This window comes from Megascapheus bottae, chromosome 23, assembly GCF_031878675.1.
Source record: "Megascapheus bottae isolate mThoBot1 chromosome 23, mThoBot2.hap1, whole genome shotgun sequence".
NCBI classification, from domain to species: Eukaryota; Metazoa; Chordata; class Mammalia; order Rodentia; family Geomyidae; genus Megascapheus; species Megascapheus bottae.
This window is the reverse complement of record NC_143531.1, coordinates 13,568,789-13,588,649: the sequence shown is the minus strand read 5'-3', so window position 1 is coordinate 13,588,649 and position 19,861 is coordinate 13,568,789. Positions and strand designations below refer to the sequence as shown.

General features: G+C 38.4%; 1 protein-coding gene across 2 annotated transcripts in view; it reads right to left on the bottom strand.

Moving 5' to 3' along the window:
* The window catches only part of Slc39a8 (solute carrier family 39 member 8), a 47,222-nt gene that overhangs the window by 10,316 nt on the left and 17,045 nt on the right, over positions 1-19,861 (bottom strand). For both annotated transcript variants that reach the window (XM_090356748.1, XM_090356749.1), the window contains 4 exons: positions 17,036-17,198; positions 12,020-12,189; positions 9,726-9,848; positions 8,862-9,029 (listed from right to left, as the gene is read on the bottom strand). In XM_090356748.1, coding sequence (XP_090212874.1) covers positions 8,862-9,029; positions 9,726-9,848; positions 12,020-12,189; positions 17,036-17,198 — 624 coding nt within the window. The remainder of the gene's footprint in view (positions 1-8,861; positions 9,030-9,725; positions 9,849-12,019; positions 12,190-17,035; positions 17,199-19,861) is intronic.

The following is a 19,861-nucleotide window of genomic DNA, read 5'->3' as shown; positions in this document are numbered from 1 at the left end:
TAAATAAACAAGATTTGAGGGGATGGGAGTTTGTCCTAGAGGTAGAATGCTTGCCTAGCATGCACAAAACCAGGGTTTGATTACTCGGTACCACGTACATAGAAAAAGCCAGAACAGGTGCTGTGGCTCAAATAGTAGAGCTCTAGCCTTGAGAAAGCCCAAGGACAGTGCCCAGGCCCTGAGTTTAAACCCCAAGACTGGCAAAATAAATAAATAAATAAAATATAATATTTGAGATAAGGACTTAACCAGAACTACCAAGTTATTAAAGATGGGAAAGCCAGGACTTGAACACTAGGCCAAGCCATGAAAGACACTAGCTTGCTCAAGAGAGCTGAGGTTTGAAAAAGAGACTTTCCTGATTGAGTTTGTTATTGCTATAATAGTGGTTTGCCCTGCTCATATTTGGGAGCAGCCACTGTAAAGTGATCCACACACATCTTGCTAGAACTAGAATATGCCAAGTTGTCTAAGGTTTCAAAGGTTCATTCACACTTTCGACTCCTGAAAATAATACCTCCGATCACTGAGAAGAAAAGATCGTGCTGAGCTTCCAAATCTATTCTGCATCATCTGATGTTTACAGATCACAAGAATGGATGGAAAATGACAAATGTCTTCTGGCTGGCCCTCTCTCACCTTCACATGCTGAATAAAAATTAATTTGGGAACCAAAGTCTTTAGATTATCAATATTAATGAAATGATAGAAGACAGTAATGCTTACTTGAAAAAAAAAGGTTTCTATCTAGAACTTTCTCCAATGCCATTTTACAGTAGCATCCACTGTGCCTTAGTCACTCAGACTGTCTCTCTCTTCCTGAGGCCCTCTAGATTCTTTCTTACTCAGAGACTCTCTGGTGGTTTTCTCAGCCAAAATATTTTCTCTCTAATGTCAGCAAAGACAGTGGATTCATCCAAGTCAAAGTTTAGCTTAGCTTAAAAATGTTTTTCTTAAAAGAGGTCTCTCTGACCATCCCATATGGTGAGTCAGATATTTTCACATGACCACATTTTAATTGCCTGCACAGAGTTATAATTCTGTCATACTGGGCTCTGTTTCCTACTAGAACCAAACAAAGAACCAGGAAGCAGGACTATTTTTGTTGTTGTTTTGTTTACTATCTTTAGATTATAGAACATTTCTTCTACTGAGCAAAAGAACTCAGGGACAGCACCCAGGCCCTGCCTGAGTTGAAGCCCCCCCCACACACAAAAAAGAACATTATGTTTTAGTATCTTAGTATTGCCATAATATCTCTAGTGTATAGAAGACAGCTTGGCACTTGACAGGAGATCACTTGATGATTAAATGGATGACAAAATGAGAGAGCAAATGACATTTTCCTACCTTTTCAGACAGCTTTATTGATTTAATGCACAAACAAGAGATGGCACTTAGAATATAAAATGTTACCACAAAAGTAGCCTGATGTTCTGGGCACCAGTGGCTCACACCTGTAATCCTAGCTACAAAAGAGGTTGAGATCTGAGAACTGCAATTCAAAGCCAACCCAGGCAGGAAAGTCTGTGACGTTCTTATCTCCCATAAACTGCTCAGAAACTGCTCAGAAAAAGCTCAAATTGGCACTATTGCTCAAGTGGTAGAGCTCTAGCCTTGAACAAAAGCAGCTCAGGGACAGCTCTCAAGCCGAGTTCAAACCCCAGGACCTAAAGAAAAGGAAAAAAAAATATCCTGATGCATTTTTGATGATGAACTTAAGATTGTTATTGTTTTAATACAAGAGTTGCTTTGCACATGGAATTTCAGTCAATATTTAAAAAATTATGCAGAAAGTATGTCATTCCTGCAATAAGGATGCCTACCTAAAAATAAATAAAGATTCCTGATTCTACTTTCAAAATGCAGCACAATCTCTGTATTCAGGCATTTGTTACTAATAATGGTTATTTTTTGATGGAGGGATTTTTTTTTCCAAAACCTTTGCAGTATAAACCAGAAGATATCAAACCAGAAATGCAAGTAGTTTTATAAACCTTCAAAGATAATCTTATTGGTACTTCCTCCACTATTAAATGTTTCCAACTTCTATCTGCCTTCACTGATTAAAGGTTTAATAAATTCTTGTTCTTTAAACTCTTTGATAGTCTCATGGAGTGGAACATTCAATCTAATAAATTCTAGGAGATTTTACTTTTAATCTTTCAACACCTGCCAACAAAAATACAAAGAAAGAATATCCCAGCCACTTCAAAGAGAATTGGGCCAACACATTGTTCTGTCCTTCCTCCTGATTAGAATTCAAAACAGAATACTTCTGAATAAATTGGGCTACCCATAAGTACATTGAGCAAAGTTGAAGGCCAGAGAAAATTACCACTTAGTTGAAATAAATGAGGAGCCATTACCTTCATTGATTTGAGAGATTCAGAAAGGACATAAATTCCTTACCTAAAACAGCAGACACAATAGAATCAAATTTTACTACCCAGTCAATAATCTGACACTAACCTAAAGGTACATGTATTCAGAGATGGCATTTAAATTGGTCTTCAAACACTAATGCTTTGTCTTCATTCACTAATATAGTAATGGCACAGTAATTATTATATAAAAGTAAGACTTATGCTTTGGACAATGGTCTCAGTTATAAAAGTGAATAGATGGGATTATGAAGAAAGATGGATGAATGGATGTATGTGGATTTGGGTGTGATGTAACCCGCTGCCAAGACTTCATAGCATAATAGCATTAGACCCTAAAGCATTTTAGCAAGACTACCTTTTGTTTGTAGGATGCTTTAATTTTTTAAATATTCTTTGGTATAGGATCTTTATTGTTCATATATAGGAGTGAATGTAACATAGAGTAATAGAACAGAGACTAAGTTGTGTCTTTCTAAGTTACAAACATAAATTTCGTTCATTACAAGGTCCTCAGTAAACATCCATCATGCAATCCACTGAGGAAAACTTACCAGGTGTTGCTTCAGTATTCCCAAGCTGCAAAAGGTAGCATGTAAAGAACAGAACACAATATACATGTATATTAAAAGCACAAATTGCAGAAATCTAGGGAAAGAAAAGGGCCTACTGCAGCAAGCCCAAAAATCAAGAAGTAGAAATCTTTTAAAATGCAATCTAAAAAAAATTGTGGTGACATCAATGTTATAAACCCCTCTTTAAAAGAAAATATATCTAACTGCTGTGTTCTTTATGATGATTTGCACAATAGAATTAAATAACACTTTCTGGTATCCAGAACAACTTAAACCTCTTATATTTTTTGGCCTTGTTTTTCAAAGGAAATGGTGTTAGCACTTATTCTCTATTTTTTATCACTCAGCATGCATAACAGAGTAACATACAATTTTTCATTATACTAATGGGAGGATAATTAACTCAACATCAAGCCTAATTGAGTAAAACCTCACTAATTCTTCTAAATAGGGATAAGTCCTGCTTGATTGGTGAAAGTAATTTAGTATGGAGCATGTGTAGATAAATGCACTTTCATTGCTTTTCAAAATTTACACAAACAGCTTGGGCTCTGGCAGGAAGTGCAGGTGTGCAGAGATCCTTACAAAACTCTGCCAGGGTCTATGGATAAGACAAATGCAGCACATCAATCCACAATAACAATTTCGTAGGTCCTTAGTCCATTTTAAAATTTTAGAGACAATCATGCCCCAAATTTTTTGCAGAAGTAATCTTCGAAATAAGTGCCAGTGGCATTTATTCATTCTTTACCTCCCAAAAATGTCTTTTCTTTTATGTATAAGGTAAGAAGTCATTCTTCATATACATGTGTATACACACACACACACACACACACACACACACACACACACTACCTAAATATCCTTCCAAGTTCTTACTAGCCCACAGTTTAAACTTTTCATGGTGAAGTCAATCTCCAGTTTCATGAAATTTCTTCCAAAATGTTGCTTCCTCACTCCAACCCACTTTGCTCTTTTCACTAAATTCATTCTTTTGGAAGTTGATTCATTATTTCTGTCACTGGTCTAGGTTAAGTCATTGCAAAGATACGTCTTTCCAAGTCTATTTTTCTAAGGTACACTGTGAGCCTGTACAATCTCTTCTACTCACAGCTAGAAAAACAATACCACCTTCCTGTCACCTGCTATGATTTGATCATGAAACATGCTTCCCTCTCCCCACCTAACGATTCATGGTTTGAATGTTTGGTCTCCAGTTTGTGGTGCTATTTGAAGAGCTTTAGAAACTTTAAGAGGTGGGTCTTAGCTGGAGGAAGTAGGTCACTAAATTACACCCTCAAGATATCTTGTCCCTGGCTTCATCTTATCTCTACTTCCTGTCCACCATGGAGGTAAAAACTTCCTCTTCTGCCTCACGGTCCCACCACGGTGATACACTGCCCAAGCGCATTAGGCCAAATAAGCATAGACTTAAATCTTTGAGTCTAGGAGACAAAATCAATCCTTCCTCTCCTTTACATTGCTTATATTAAATATCTGGTCGTGAAAATGAAGAAGTAACTAATTCACTATCCCGTCCTCTGACCATTATTGCCTTTATTCCTTCTTGTGACCCTGAAAACAGTACTGTCTAATAGATGGAAATGTGTGCTTCATATCTGGACATGCACTAGATTACAGTATAGAAAAAAAAACTCCAACACTGAAAAACACATTCAAAGGGAACTTCCTTGACCCTCTTTAAAACCTTCTTCTCTTCTTTATTTATTTTTGGGGTCTTTTATAGTTTTTTATTTTTCTAGAGCTGAGGACTGAACTCAGGGCCTTGCACTTGCCACTCAAGGGCTCTTCTGCTGAGCTAAATCCCCAACCCCAATCTTCTCTTCTTTAAAAGAGAAAACTAAAGATATCTTCCTGCTAGACTTAACACCATTTTCAACAAAGTCAGAAACAGCACAAAATATGAATTATCGTTAATTCTCTACAACAAACTGAATCTTTACCAATATAAGGAAACAAGAAAAATAAGTCCTTAAAAAATGTAAGTCCTTCATGCAGATCAAATATTAAAGACATTCAAATCCTTAGACAGACTTCCACAGACATTATGTTATTTAATTGTCACAGCAGAGAGTCCCCAAATTCCTCCGAATGTTTGGTATTTAATCAAATGTTTTTTGGTAAATTTATATATCCAATACTTGTTTTTTTTTCTGACAAAGTAAAAGTGATTCTTAACTTGAGAACTCATTTAATATGACATTTCTCATAGCTGCTCTATCTACTCTTTCAAATGACTCTTGTTACATTTTGCATCACCAAGATTTTCATTTTAACACATAGCCTGTTATAACATTTCTATATCAAGAGTGAAAAAACTAACAGTGCTAACTAGAACCCTTAATTTGATCATTTTATTGGTGCCAGATCCTGGGGCTTAAACTCAGGGCCTGAGCACTGTGCTTGGGCTTTTTCCTCAAAGCTAGAACTCTGCCACTTGAGCCACAGCACCATTGCTGGCTTTTTCTATGCATGTGGTACCAAGGAATTGAACCCGGATCTTTGTGCATGCTAGGCAAGCACTCTACCACTAGGCCAAACTCCCAGCCCTTGATTTGATATTTTAAAGAGAGGGGATGGGCTCCAACATTACAATAATGAAACAATTGCATGTCCTTCCTACATAATCAAGGCATAAGCATATTCCTGTGTGTCAGATTTTAACAGGTACAACTGCACTTATTGGGGTGCAGAGCTGGGCAATGCCATTGGAGAACCTGGTACAATGCCTGCTTCTACCATCATTCAAGTGGCAAATTCAATTAGACTTGAAAGTTCTGTTCCATTAAGTGAGAGTAAATGTTCTCAGTTCTCTTAATCTATATGACAGATCAGTGGCAGGCTGGCAGGCATTTACTTCAGGAGGATGTTTCTATTACTAAATGAACTACAAGTTTTAAAATCATATTTTACTTTCTAGCAAAATTATATGAAACAGTACACAATGAACATGAGAAAGCAGAAAACTTTTTATCTTTTCTTTGTAGTATTGGCCTTTGCGGGAAAATAGACAAATAGATTCTAGCTCCTATGTGGTTCAGTAGATGCTTTCTTTATGTTGTTGGTTTTGTTTTGTTTTGTTCTTTTGTTTTGCCAGTCCTGGGGCTTAAACTCAGGCCTGAGTGCTTTCCCTGAGCCTTTTTTTGCTCAAGGCTAGCACTTTACCACTTGAGCCACAGTGCCACTTGCAGGTTTTTCTGAGTAGTTTGATGGAGTTAAGAGTCTCATGGATTTTCCTGTCCAGATTGACTTCAAACCTCAATCCTCAGCTCTCACCTTAATGATTAACTAGGATTACAGGTGTGAGCCACCAGCACCCAGCCGAAGCTTTCTTTTCTATAGCAATCTCTACATAATTAAGCATATGAAGTTTGAGATCCCTTCCTGAGAAATGAAATTTAAAGTGATAGGATTTGACCGTATTATAGTCATTAAAAATAAAAACCAAGCAAAGAAAAGTGGTCAGTGGAAGACAGGGGTAGGTGTACATTTCTCATATGTGTTCACAAATAAATTATGTGTTCATAATAAATTAACTTTCAAGACAGTGTCACGTTTTGTTGCTTGGATTGGTTTCAAACTCTTGGACTCATAGGATCTTTTGTTCAAGACAATGCTACAAAATAGTCATCAAAAATAATACACAACTCTGGGGAATTTGAACTATCCTGTAAGGACAAAGTAAATGAGAGGCTGGAGTCAGGTATGGTGCTGAAGATGGATATTTAGTCAAGTATTTTTTACTACATTTCCCACTAGACATATGAAGAATTATTCAATAGCATTTCAGTTGGCAACATAACTTCATTGGCTTTCTTATTTATTTGCTTTTATATTGTCGTTAACTTGGTAGCTTGTGCCTCTGCCATCTACTGAGCAATACTGGAGATGTTACTTAACATCTAAAGATCCACTTTCTTCCTGTCCACTGAAATTCTGGTGCACATCAATGACACTATTCTCTAACACAACTGACTGACACTGCTTTACTCACCATTAGAGTATAATATGATGCCACTATGACCAGGTATTGGCCAAAACATTCTTAAAGCCACTAGAATTTAGACCCATAATATAAGGAAGAGTTCTAGCATTCTTTAAGGTTCTCCCTGCCTGAACCCTGCATTGAACTTTATCCTCAAACACAAACAATATGACTGGGCCAAACTATCCCTCTCCTGACAAAATAAATATTGAAGAGTTAATATGGTCTTGTAGTAAAACAACACGAGGTCAAGTTAAGAAAGTGTAAAAACAGAGGCTTTAGTATCACACAGGATCCATGCTCACAAAACCTGCGCTACTAAGAAGCTGAGTGTCTGGGTTGACTGCTCAACTTCTAGGAGCCATAGTCACCCGGGACTTGTCTCCTAGGACCTGAGCTTCACAAAAGCTCATTCATTTAAAGCTCTACACACAGTGGCTACTGTTTAGTAAGTGTTAGTTGTACTTGTCATTACGAAAACCATCTACTACTGAAATTATTTACTGAACATTCCCAGGAACTATAAAACCTGGGCCCAAAACATCATTCATTACCTTTCACAAAAGAGTTCCCTGCCACCTTCATTCTCATGCAAATTTCTTCTTCAACCACACCTGAGAATTGTCCTTCAGCAGGTGGGGAAAGTATGCAATGGATCATATTTTCTTTTCAGAAGGAAATACAGACCATTTGTCACAATAACCTCTTTCGGATAGCTCTTGTTAGCTTTGTTTCCTTCATTGGCTTTCTTATTGATTGTACTTATTTGCTTTTCTATTGCAGTTAAGTTTGTAGCTTGTGTCTCTGTTATCTACTGCACAATACCGGAAATGTTATTTAACCTCTAAAGATCCACTTTCTTTCTATCCAGTGAGATTACGTGCACACTAATGTTTCTATCCCCCAAGCATTCCTTTTCAGTAACTTCTCTTCCATTGAGACCCCATGGAGTCAGACAAAGAGCCCAATCATCTAAACACTTAGATTAGCCTAAAGGCAAACATCAAATTTAAGGTGCATCAGAAAGATACTCAAGGAATTTTGAATGTAGAGATAAGCAAAGTCAATTGTGTCCTAATAGCTGAGATTATAAACATAAATTTTAGGAATTGTCAGTGTTGACAGGTCCCACTTAGTAGAAGGTGGTCAAGTGAAAGAAAAGAATGAATTTTTAATATAGCTCAGAATGGGAGAAATCCTGGTAGTTCCTGGGTTTTAACTCATTAAGAAGAATGAGTGGCCTGGATTTTTCCATTACATATCCATGCTCTCTCCAATAACCTCTTTATTTACAAACCCTTTGAGTTTGGTTTCCATAGCTGGACACCAAAATAGTTATAATACCAAGAGGAAAAAAATCCTTCCTTGAATTGTTGTTATCAAAAGTAAATGAAATCATTCATTGTCTAGCATATTACCTAGCATATAATACTTGCTCAAGAAATAGTTCCCATTAACATTGTTAGACGATACAAATATAAACACTACATTAATGAACACAATATAAATAGCTTTGTAAACTTTCTTCTTGTAATTTTAGAATCGCTCAATTACCATAACAGAATCCAGTAACTGAAATGTTCTGGCATTTGCTACATGTATTCTATAAATCTACTTGTATTCTATAAATCTACTTAACAGACTCTAATATAGTTACTCTCAGAGCACTGGAGCCCTAGATCCAGAAATTCACAATCTCTTCATTAACTCACTTGTTCAAAGTAAACCCACAGAGGAAGGGAGGAAGAAGAATGCAGACTTCCATCATACTTACCCACATGTACAGAAGTTAGTCTGGCACAAGTAAAAGTATAATGTATCTACCTGGCCGCATTCACAGTCTTCTATAGATAATGAAAGGCATGCAGAATAATGAACACAATCGCCGTGATATACCTGGAGAGACACTACACTGACGGTATCGAAATGGATGTGTCCATTAGGCTCAGTGACAGCAGCAGGGTTGGCATAACAGGTCACACCATTGACCACGGGCAATGCTTTAGGTTGATGCGTTTTTTCTTGAGGACCAAAGTCATTATTTCCAAAATGCGTATGATCATTCTGTATGTATGGGAAATCAAAAGAATAAAGGATGAATCAAAAGAATAAAGAATAAAGTTGTAGGAAGAAAACCTGATGCCTTATGATGGTCTACTGCTTATAAAAATGGTTTTGTATCAATTCTATATGCATAGATATAGCATATATGTACCTATGTGTCTGTATATATATATATATATATACATAGATGTGCATATCATGATAAAGTTTCTCCTTCTTCAAATGTAATCTCATATGTTCTGTTCTTCTCTGTTGGTACATATCCTTTCCTATTAAATTATTTGTATCTGAGCCAGGCGTCGTTGGCTTATTCCTATAATCCTGGCTACTTGGAAGATTGAGAGTCAAGAATAAAGGCTCAAAGCTAACCCAGAAAAACAAAGCCACAAGATTTTGATCTTCAATTAAATACCAAAAATCTGGAAATGGAGATGTGGTCCAAGTGGTAGAGCACCAATCTTGAGCAAAAAAAGCTAAGGAAGAGTAAGAGGTCCTGTGTTCAAGCCCCAATACTATCATAAAGAAAATATACTATTGGTACTTATTCTTTGATTCTGTGATATTAATCAAGTGTTTTTCATATACTTATCAATATACTGAGTTTTTAATTTCATAACCATTGCTTAAATAATTCTAAGGGTAAATCTTTCTGATTATATTCAGGAAGTACTAAAGTTGGCATTCAGGTCTATTTACCTGACCGTATGTCTTCAGTAACATCTTGAGTGTTCTTTCAAAAAAGAAAAGTAGGTAAAACCCACCAAAGATAGCAACTGCTTTCTCCACATAGTTGTCGCTTTTGGGATTAAATCCAAAGGCCTAGGAAAGGAAAAGAGACAACATGGATAAAACCAAGGCTTATGATAATAAGCCAGCAGAGGATCCAACAGTGTCCTTTCTGCACCACCTACAGCAATATTTGCTTTGGGAGAGCAGCTCTCTATAGATAACCTTCATTGATTCCAGTCTTTAGGAGATTGTATTTGGCCTAGGTAATGAAGATAAAGGCCATGTTAATTACACATCATCTCCAAAAGTAATATACTTGCTGGCCAAACCCGCACAAACATTTTTAGAAGCTAATACAACATTCATCTGAGTGAATATTTTCTCTAGAGAGCCCTAAACATCAAGGACTAAGACCAAGAACTAAATAAGATTTAAGACTGCTATCACAGATACACACACACACACACACACACACACACACACACACACACACACACACACTATGGAATTTTACTCATCCATTAAAAGATTAGGATTATGTCATTTGCAGAGAAATGGATAAACCTAGAACAAATCATGCTAAGTGAAGTAATCGAAGCTTGAAAAAAGGATAAATGGTGCAGAATTGCTCTCATATGTAAAAACTAAATCAAAAATATAACTGGACATGATAACCTGCCCAGGACTCCAGACATTCACACACAAATAAACTCAAAGACAACACTCAGAAGGATCCCAAAAGTATAATTTCTCTGAATGCTGACATACTATTTGTGTAAAGGAATTTTAGGAAATGGAAGCCCGGACTTTTTGTTGTCATTGTTGCTTTGGTTGTGGTGGTGGAAGTATTTGTTTTGCTTTTGTGGTTTTTTCGGGGGTGGGCAAAAAGGTAGGGAGGAAAGGTGAATCCATGCAATCATGCTATTCAGTATATACTCTGTAGAAAATGAACTGTGTAACTATAGGCAGAGATGGGAAGGGGAAAATGAAGGAAGGAATGACATTGCCCCAAATACTCTATCTCACTTATGAAATGGTAACTCCTTCTTTAAAACATCTTAATCATAACAATAAAACTGTATTTTTTAAGATTGCTAGTATGCCTATTCATTTGTATGTGTACATGTGAACACACACACATACACACACACAAACACACACACACACATCTTTATGCAAATAACAAAAGCATGAGAATTTGACTTTGAGGGTAGAGAGTCAAGGGGTCCTTAACACACAATGAAGATAAAATAAAGAAAATAGGAGGATACAGGATGTTAAGCTGCTTGCCCACTGCATGCTTGCTCATGCAGTGCAAAAATGGCCTACAAATACTTCCTTCATATACCTAACACGGAGGTCATAAAGATAGAGTGGAATGGACAAAAAGGGCTGCAAAATTGCAAGTAACTCTATGAAAATTTGAGATATGGCTACATTTTCAATAAGCAGAAAACCTTAAATCCTACATGGAGAAGCTTGTGTGGCTCATGTCTCCTCCTTGGTGGGTGCATATGTGCTGGGAGACACTGTCCCTGCTACACAGATCTTTCCAGTGATCCCTGATGCCCCTCCCCCTCCCATTAATGGCTTTCTCTTCTCTCTTTTCAGCAGTCTGTCTCTTCTCGTTTTCCTTCTTCTAGTTCTCTTTTTTCTAACGTGCCCACAATATAGATCTAAAATAAAACCTCCCCAGTATTTGTTGATTAAATGACTTGTGCACTGTAATCAATGACAGATCAATAGTGCATTTTATCAGAGGAAAAAATAAGTTGCTTCTTATTTATTGGCACTTGATTGATTGGTGTTTTCCTCCATTGAAAAGAAGAAGCAAACTGTCAATCACACTCACACATAGTCTCCAGTCTTCTAGCGCACTGTACGTGAGGGACATGTGTGGTGTGTCTTTAATAAATTCTAACATTGCGGGATCTCATTGCAGGATCTTTAGGGAAACCTAATACTAAATCATTGTGCAGAAAAATTAAATTTGCCAAATGCAAGGCAGAATAAGGTTGTAAGGCTCTCAAAGGTGTCCCGAGCTGTCTGAGCAAGTGTGTGTGGCTAGCCTTTTAGAATGTTAGTGTTGCCTAACATAAATAGCCACATCAACCTTGTGACAAGTGTCTCTGGTTGCTGTGATTCCGTTTTCTTGCTCCCAAACTCAAGAAACCAGACAGTATACATTGACCCGATGGTGCCAGCATTCTGATGTCTGAAAGAAACCATTCGTCACAAAAACAAACAATCCACCTTCTTACCTCTGGAATCAGTTGGAAAATTGCATTAGAGAAAAGAGTCCCTATAGCCAGTCCCACAAAATAGGTCAAGATTTTGGGAAAATATGACTTCTTTATCAACGGAGTCAAAACCAATCCCAGAAGAGATGCCAAGTTAATTATTGTCACCGACAGGAAGCCATAGCCCCAAACTGTGAGACAAAAAGAAAAGAGAATCTAAATTAACAAAAAGCCAAGGAGACAAATGAGGTTTCATCATACATTAAGCTTGAAGCAAATTTCTTCCTTAAAATCTTGAAACCTTATTTCTTCAAAACAAAATGTTCTCAGTGAAAACTACAGAGACATTCGAGAACACAAACACAGCCTGGTGAGCATTAATAGAAATCCTTTTCTAAATCTTCATCATGGGAACAAAGAGTTTCAGAGAGTGCAGAAGATCTGGAGAAAACCCAGACTGTGACAAGCAATCTGTGATCACAGGCCCCCAGCTACCTAGCTTTATCGATGGCTCCAAGTGTGATTTAAAACTCAGTCTTCAAGCCAAGAACCAGTGGCTCATACCTATAATCCTAGCTATTCAAGAGGGTGAGACCTGAGGATCATGGTTCAAAGCTATTAGGCAGTAAAACCCATGAGACTTGTATGTCCAATTAACCAACAACAACAAAAAAAAGCTAGACATGGAGCTGTGGCTAAAGCAGTAAAGCACTAGCCTTTGAGCAAAAAAGCTCAGAGACAGAACCCAGGCTCTGAGTTCAAACCCTAGTGTCAGCACAATAAAAAAAAAAGATAATAATAATAATTAATTAATTTTAAAAGCCCTCAGTCCTCATAGGCAGACAGATGCAGGGTGTTTCAGAGAACAGAGGGCAGATGTGTCACCTTGGCTTGGCTTTACCTGCAGTCTTCTGAGAGCATCTTATAGCATCTCTAGGCCCCCAGTTAGAGCCCCCCAGGACCTGGAGTCAGCCGTGAAGACACTGGAAGTGATCTACGGGCACCTATCTTACTGGATGAGCAAGGCCAAAATATCCCAAACAGAACATCCCAGGACGCTAAGGCCTGATGCCCAATAGATACCCAGTAAATTTCTTGGAGTAAAATGAACAAATGCTATCCAAAGTTCTTTAGCTAATGAGAAGTATGCATACATGTCTTTGGGCCTCCGTTTCCCTTCTTGGTACTGGAGATATTGATGTGATGATATACGGGGACTGCGAATGACGTGTGAACAGCAGAGTAACTAGCAGTGCAGGCTAGGACACAATATGTCCCCAGGAAGAGTGATGGGAGGCCTTGCCCACACAACATTCACAGAACACAATTCCTCATCCAGATGTTGCCTCTGTGCTGAGCTTCTTTAAGAGACGTGGGAAATACTTTACAATGTGGGCTACATTTCTCAGAGGTGGCATCACAGAAGTGTGCAGTTCACACTGCTTTCTAGGCCTCAGCTCCCCTGTGGCAGGCACTCGCTATACAACAACACTTCCCCACCAAGACCTGAGAGATTCCACAGCCATTGCCCCCTTCTTCAGCTTCCTCAGGAAGTCCAGGGCGTCTTCATAGCCTAAGGCCTCCAGATACAAGGCTGGATTTGAAACCCAGACTGTCTGGCTCCTTGACACACTTGTAATTCATTTGCAAAATGTTTTACAGCTGACTCCTCATGAGCTGACTAGACTCAGAAACTCAGTAAAACCCCAGTTTTTAGTTGGCCACTAGTGGCTCATGCCTGTCATCCTAGCTATACAGGAAGCTGAGACCTGAAGATCACAGTAAAAAGCCACAGCAGAACATCAGACTTTCTTTTAAAAAAAACTAAACAAGAACATGAGGTTCAGAGTTCAAGCTCCAGTACCAGTACAAAATAAATAAATTGGACTGGGAGTTTGGCCTAGTGGTAGAGTGCTTGCCTAGCATGCACGAAGACCTGGGTTCAATTCCTTGGTACCACATACTTAGAAAAAGCCAGAAATGGTGCTGAGGCTCAAGTGGTAAAGTTCTAGCCTTGAAAAAAATCCAAGGACAGTGCTCAGGCCCTGAGCTCAAGCCCAGGACTGGGAAAAAAAAAAAGAATAATAAAAAATAAATAAATTAACTAAAGCCCATCCCTGCAAACTTTTCTCCTGAGTTCTACTTTAGGATTACTCACTCTTGTTTTAGGCCCAGGAATGCTATCTATCATTAAACAAACACAGCCAATGCCCATTGAGCTTAGATGTGTACCAAATCACTACTCCTGTCCACAAGGAGCTTTTCTGCTTGTGGTGCGTAGAAAGTGTGTATGTGTGAATGTGTGTGTGTGTGTGTGTGTGTGTGTGTGTATCACAACAAATGATACCCTATGACCATGAGACTCTTCACAGCACTGACCAGGACACCACTACCTTCTCTAAACACTCTCCCAATCAGCTCCCGCTCCTGCCCTACAAGTCCTTCAGCAAACCCCACGATTCCCATGCACACCCTGATCACCTGACACAACGCTGACCACTCTCTCACACTCTCCCTCCGAGAAGCTTCCAGATCCCATGCCTCCCTCCATGGTGAATCTTCATGTATTTTCCTTTAACCCAAACAACACGCCATCCCAGTCCTAGCCAACACATATTTGTTCAATCAACAAATACTGGTAATCTTCCTGGGTGACTCCACTTAGTTACTTGGGAGATTTTGCCTCAGAGACTTTTCTGCCCAGACTGTCTTTGAACCTCGATCCTCCAGATCTTAGTCATCTCAGTAAGCAGGATTACTAGTATAAGTCACCAGAGTTGAGCAATCTTGAAGTATTCTCGAGTAAAATTCTGTGATTCTTCTCTGTTAGGTGAAGTACCGCTTACTGTAGTACCCTATGAACTCCAGAAAAGGAGGTAATTTTGAATCCTCAAATTGTTGCTAAAATGCAATAATCCCTTTCCTTGAGAATTTACTATCAGTTACCACATTCTCCAATACAAGGAGACTTCAAAAAGGAAAAAGAAAAAAAGAAAAACAGACTGAGTATATGGCCTACCTATAGAGTGCTTGCCTAGCATGCAGGAAGCCCCCGGGTTCAATTCCTCAGTACCATAAACACAGAAAAAGTTGGAAGTGGTGCTGTGGTTCAAGTGGAAGAGCACTAGCCTTGAGAAAGCACAAGGACAGTGACAAAGCCCTGACTTCAAGCCCCAGGATGGGCAAAAAAAAAAGAAAGAAAGAAAGATGCTGGTATAACCAAGAAAGATGGTATAACCAAGGCACAGAGACATTAAATAAGTTGCCCAAGATTACACATCAACACTAAAATTGAAGTGAAATTTTACATCAAAAAGACAATGGTGGGGTGGGGGAGAGGGAAAGTGGGACAAAAATATGAGAAGGGCCATCAATGTTCAAGAAGTTAATGCTCCCTCTACCTGACAAATGTAACTGTAACCCCTCAATACGTTACCCCAACAATAAAACACAATAAAAAATATGAAAAAAGCAATGGATTGCCAAATTAAAAGATGAGTAGTAAACACTCTGTTCTATTATATCCTCTCTCCAAATATTTGGTGCCTTTCTGATCTTTAACTCAGAATTGTTTACTTTTCTACTTTATGACTTTGTAATGTTCAACCCAGAATTCTCTCTAGCTTCCTGTTTCCTTCTTTCCTATCTTTACCTCCTGGTCCCTGAAATACAGTAACCTGGACGTTTGGGATTAAAAAAAAAAGTTTGACTACCAGTAATGAGTTCTATTCTGTGTACAGAGTCGAGGATTTTTTGTTTTTGAAATCTAGCTTTCTGGGATTGACATTATTTATTCAACACATCTAACAGACTGAACATAGTATAACATATGCAGGATAATACTCTGTGTAATTTTTTGCCAGTCCTGGGGCTTAAACTCAGGGCCTGGGCACTGTCCTTGAGCTTTTTCAAAGCTTGTGCACTACCACATGAGCCACAGCACCACTTCTAGCTTGTTCTGTGTATGTAGTACCCAGGAATCAAACCCAGGGCTTCATGCATGCTAGGCAAGCATTCTACCAGTAGGCCACATTCCTAGCCCCTTATCTTCTATATATTTTACAATGATTAAGTTACTCAATCATTATAGTACTTATGAGAAAGGAACTATTTTAAATAGTTCCTTTAAATAGGAAATTGAGGCAGGAAGAGGTTAAAGTCATGTGCCTGCTATTACTGGAAAATTTCAGAGCTGGGGTTGAGTTTAGGTGGTGGTACTTTGGGATGTTGTGCTTCTATGATTCTATATGACTACTGGATATTCATATATTAAGGCATTTTCCAAATTTCCTTCCAGATGCAAGGTACTAACTGCATTAAAAGACTTGTATAGAGATACACACATACTCAAAAATATTTGAAAGGTCAGTAGTTGTTCAAAATTGCTGTTATTTCAAAATTTAAGTTCTTAGTTATAAAATTGCCAGTAAGATTGATGGATTGTGCTTAATGAATTGCATTCTTTACATAAGCACACAAGATCAAGGAGCAGGGATCAAGAAGATGAGACAATATGCCATATTGTACAGAATTGGCGGTGGGGGGGTCGTTCTGTTTTGGGTACCAGTATGAGGGCTTGAACTCAGAGTATGGAATTCTTGGTAGGCTTTTTCCCTTATGCATGGTGCCCTATCACTTGGGCTATGTTAACTGGTTCACTGGAGATGAAATCTCACAGACTTTTCTGCTCAGGCTGGTTTTGAACCATGATCCTCAGATTTCAGCCTCCTGAGAGATTTAGGGTTTTGGCACCAAGTAAAACTTTCTTTCCTTTATTTTTCTTCTGTGTCAGCCCTGGAGCTTGAACCTAAGAAAACTTTTGAGTCCACAAGTACAAGTGTATTATTTATAAAACTGAAGTGAATACCAATTGTCCTTATTTTACATACTTTAAAAAGTATAAATATTTTACCAAGAGGGTCTTTGTTGTTTAATTAATTGAAAGCACAATGCAGAGAAAGAGGCATATGAACTTCCTCTCATATTGGCTCTTAGACATTTGGAGTGAGACAGAGAATGCCCTTCCAGTACACATACCTTCTGAAAGGCTTGGTTTGGTTTTGCCCTTGAGCCTAGAATCACAGGGATGGAAGTTCAGCTGCTGCAAAACTGCTGGGCAGATGGCAGAGAAGTTTGAGCTGGTGATCGGTGTGGCATTTGAAAAGCCATGAAGGGAAAAGATCTCTTCTGCTGATAAACACTGAAACAGAATCAACACCATGGTGACACATGCATTAATATAGTACAAGAATGCAAGCAAAGGCCATATACAGACACCTAGTAATTTATGGAGAATTTCACAGTACAAACTCTACATCAAAGCTCACTACATCAATGTAGGAACCACTAAAATAGAAAAACTTCTTTAAACCTAAATATAAGCCACTCTGCAGTGGGAAAAATGATTAAAGTACACTCTATGAATGTGTAAAATAAAAGCTGGGCTGGAGATGTAACTCAGTGGTGGTACTTTTGACCAGCAGACAGGCAGGACCTGGATTTCTCTAATACTGCAGACAAATGAAGAGAAGAAAGGAAGTGCTAGGCAAGCACTTTAACCATTAGGCCAAACTCCTGGCCCCAGAAAATTCAGTTTTTAAAAAATGCAATATGCCAAGCATTGGTGACTCACACCTATAGTCCTAGCTACTCAAGAGGCTGAGATCTGAGGATCACAGTTCAAAGCCAACCTAGGCACAGAAGTCTGAGAGACTCTTATCTCCAATTAGCCACCAGAAAATCAGAAATGGTGCTATGACTCAAAGTGGTAAAGTGCTAGCCGTGAGCTGAAGAGCTCAGCTCTTCAGGCCCTGAGATCAAGCCCTATAACTGATGAAATAAATACAAAAATACATACATACATACATACACACAATACACATACATATATACATAGAATTGGGGTGGTTCTCAGGCCAATTTCCTGAATGAAAAGTAGGAAATGTTTATCTCTTTTTCTTTTCTATTTCTCCCCCAGCACTTTATCCTGTTATACTAAAATACAACCTTGATTCATTAATTAATTAAAATTAATGCAACTGGAAAAAGTTTTAAAGTCCCACTAAAACTTTAATTGTACACCACAATCTGAATTGTACCCCTCAAAATTCATATACTGCACCCTTACTCTCCAATGTGATGGTACTTGGAAATGCTGTCTTTGTAGATAATTCAGCTTACATTCAGCTCCTTGTCTCTTTTTTTCTTTTTCTTTCAGTTCTGGGGTTTGAACTCTCGGCCTGGGCGCTGTCCCTGAGTTCTTCACCTCAAGGCTAGTGCTCTACCACTTGAGCCACAGCTCCACTTCCTTCTTCTTGAGGCTAATTAGAAATAAGAGTCTCATGGTACTTTTATGTCCCGGTTGGCTTTGAACCTCAGATCTAGCCTTCTGAGTAGTTAGGATTACAAGTGTGAGCCACTGACACCCTGCTAATGCCTTGGCTCTTGAAAAACCAAATTTGTATTAATTAGTTAACGCTATACTCTATGGTATTTTGTTATGGAAGCATAAACTAATGCATTATGAATCACACGAATCACTCCAAAGTTGCTGTTCAATAGTTTATCATAAGATGTTTTCGTTCCTTTCACAGCAAAAATTTGAATGTCCTATTTTGATACAAGGTCACCATTGTTTGTAAAGAAAAAAATTGAAAAAAAAATCACCAAATACATCAAAATTGATTTACATGAAAGTCAAAGCCAAGATCATAGTCACTTTACAGAAAATGAACACTGGGGGATTTCTTTTAGAGTCTAAATTTGCATGTAAACCTGCTCCTTGTTCCTTTATTCAACCCTTTCTTTCCTCTGGGTCTTGGGGTAATCCAGCTGTGTGCAGCCTTTGGCAGCCACTAAAACTGAGTGTCCTATAGTTGCAGAAAACAGCTGGGTAGCTAATCAGAAGAGAAAGTAGATCCAGTTTATTGTCACCATGAAGATACTCAGGAGCATAATTTCTAGTCCCAGCCCCCAGAGAGCCTGGATATCCAGCCAGGCCCATGCTTCCAGGAATTATTAGGTATATACACACAAATACAAGGAAGTTTTCTTTTCAAGGAAGTCCTAACCAATTCGAACTTGAAGTTCCTCCAGCCATGAAATTGGAGGAAAGGAAGAAGCTGTCTATAGATAATCTCTAAAGACTTCTCCGAATTCACATCATAAGACTTCCTAAAACTTGATGACTCTTCTGGGTTTTTTTTTTCCAGACACAAATTATGACAGACTGCTGGGTTGGGAAGTCCACTTTCAAGAAGCAGAATTTCTCAATGAAGTAAAATAGAAACTAGTAGAAACGCTAAAGACTATATCTGCGTAAGCATTGCTTACTCAGCCTCTGGCTTCCATTACACATTCTATGAGTAATATGCATGCAAACTGGATCAGACTTCAATCAATGTGGGCCACCTACTATGAACACAGGATAATACTTTTAATGCATGGTCTTTGAGGATGTCCTAATTGTCCAGTAGGCATCCTTATATAGTTAATAGAAAGGAAACAGTAAGCCAGGAATTAGTAGCTTATGCCTGTAATCTTAACTACTCAGGAGGCTAAGAGCTGAGGCTCCAGATCCACCAGTCAGGAAAGTCATTGAAACTTATTTCTAATTAGCCAGCAAAAAGCCAGAGTTGGAGCAGTGGGTCAAGTGACAGAGTGCCTTTTTTGAACAAGAAAAGCTAAGGGACAGTGTCCAGGCTCTGTATGGAGATTGTGGGAAGGGTAGAGAGGAAAAGGAGGAGGAAGAAAAAGAAAATGAAAAGAAGGAGGAAACAGAATAAAACCAGGTAAATATAATATGATGCTATGAGGAAGCTTACAATCTCCAGGATCTAAGAAGCATTTGTGTAAAAATTTTAG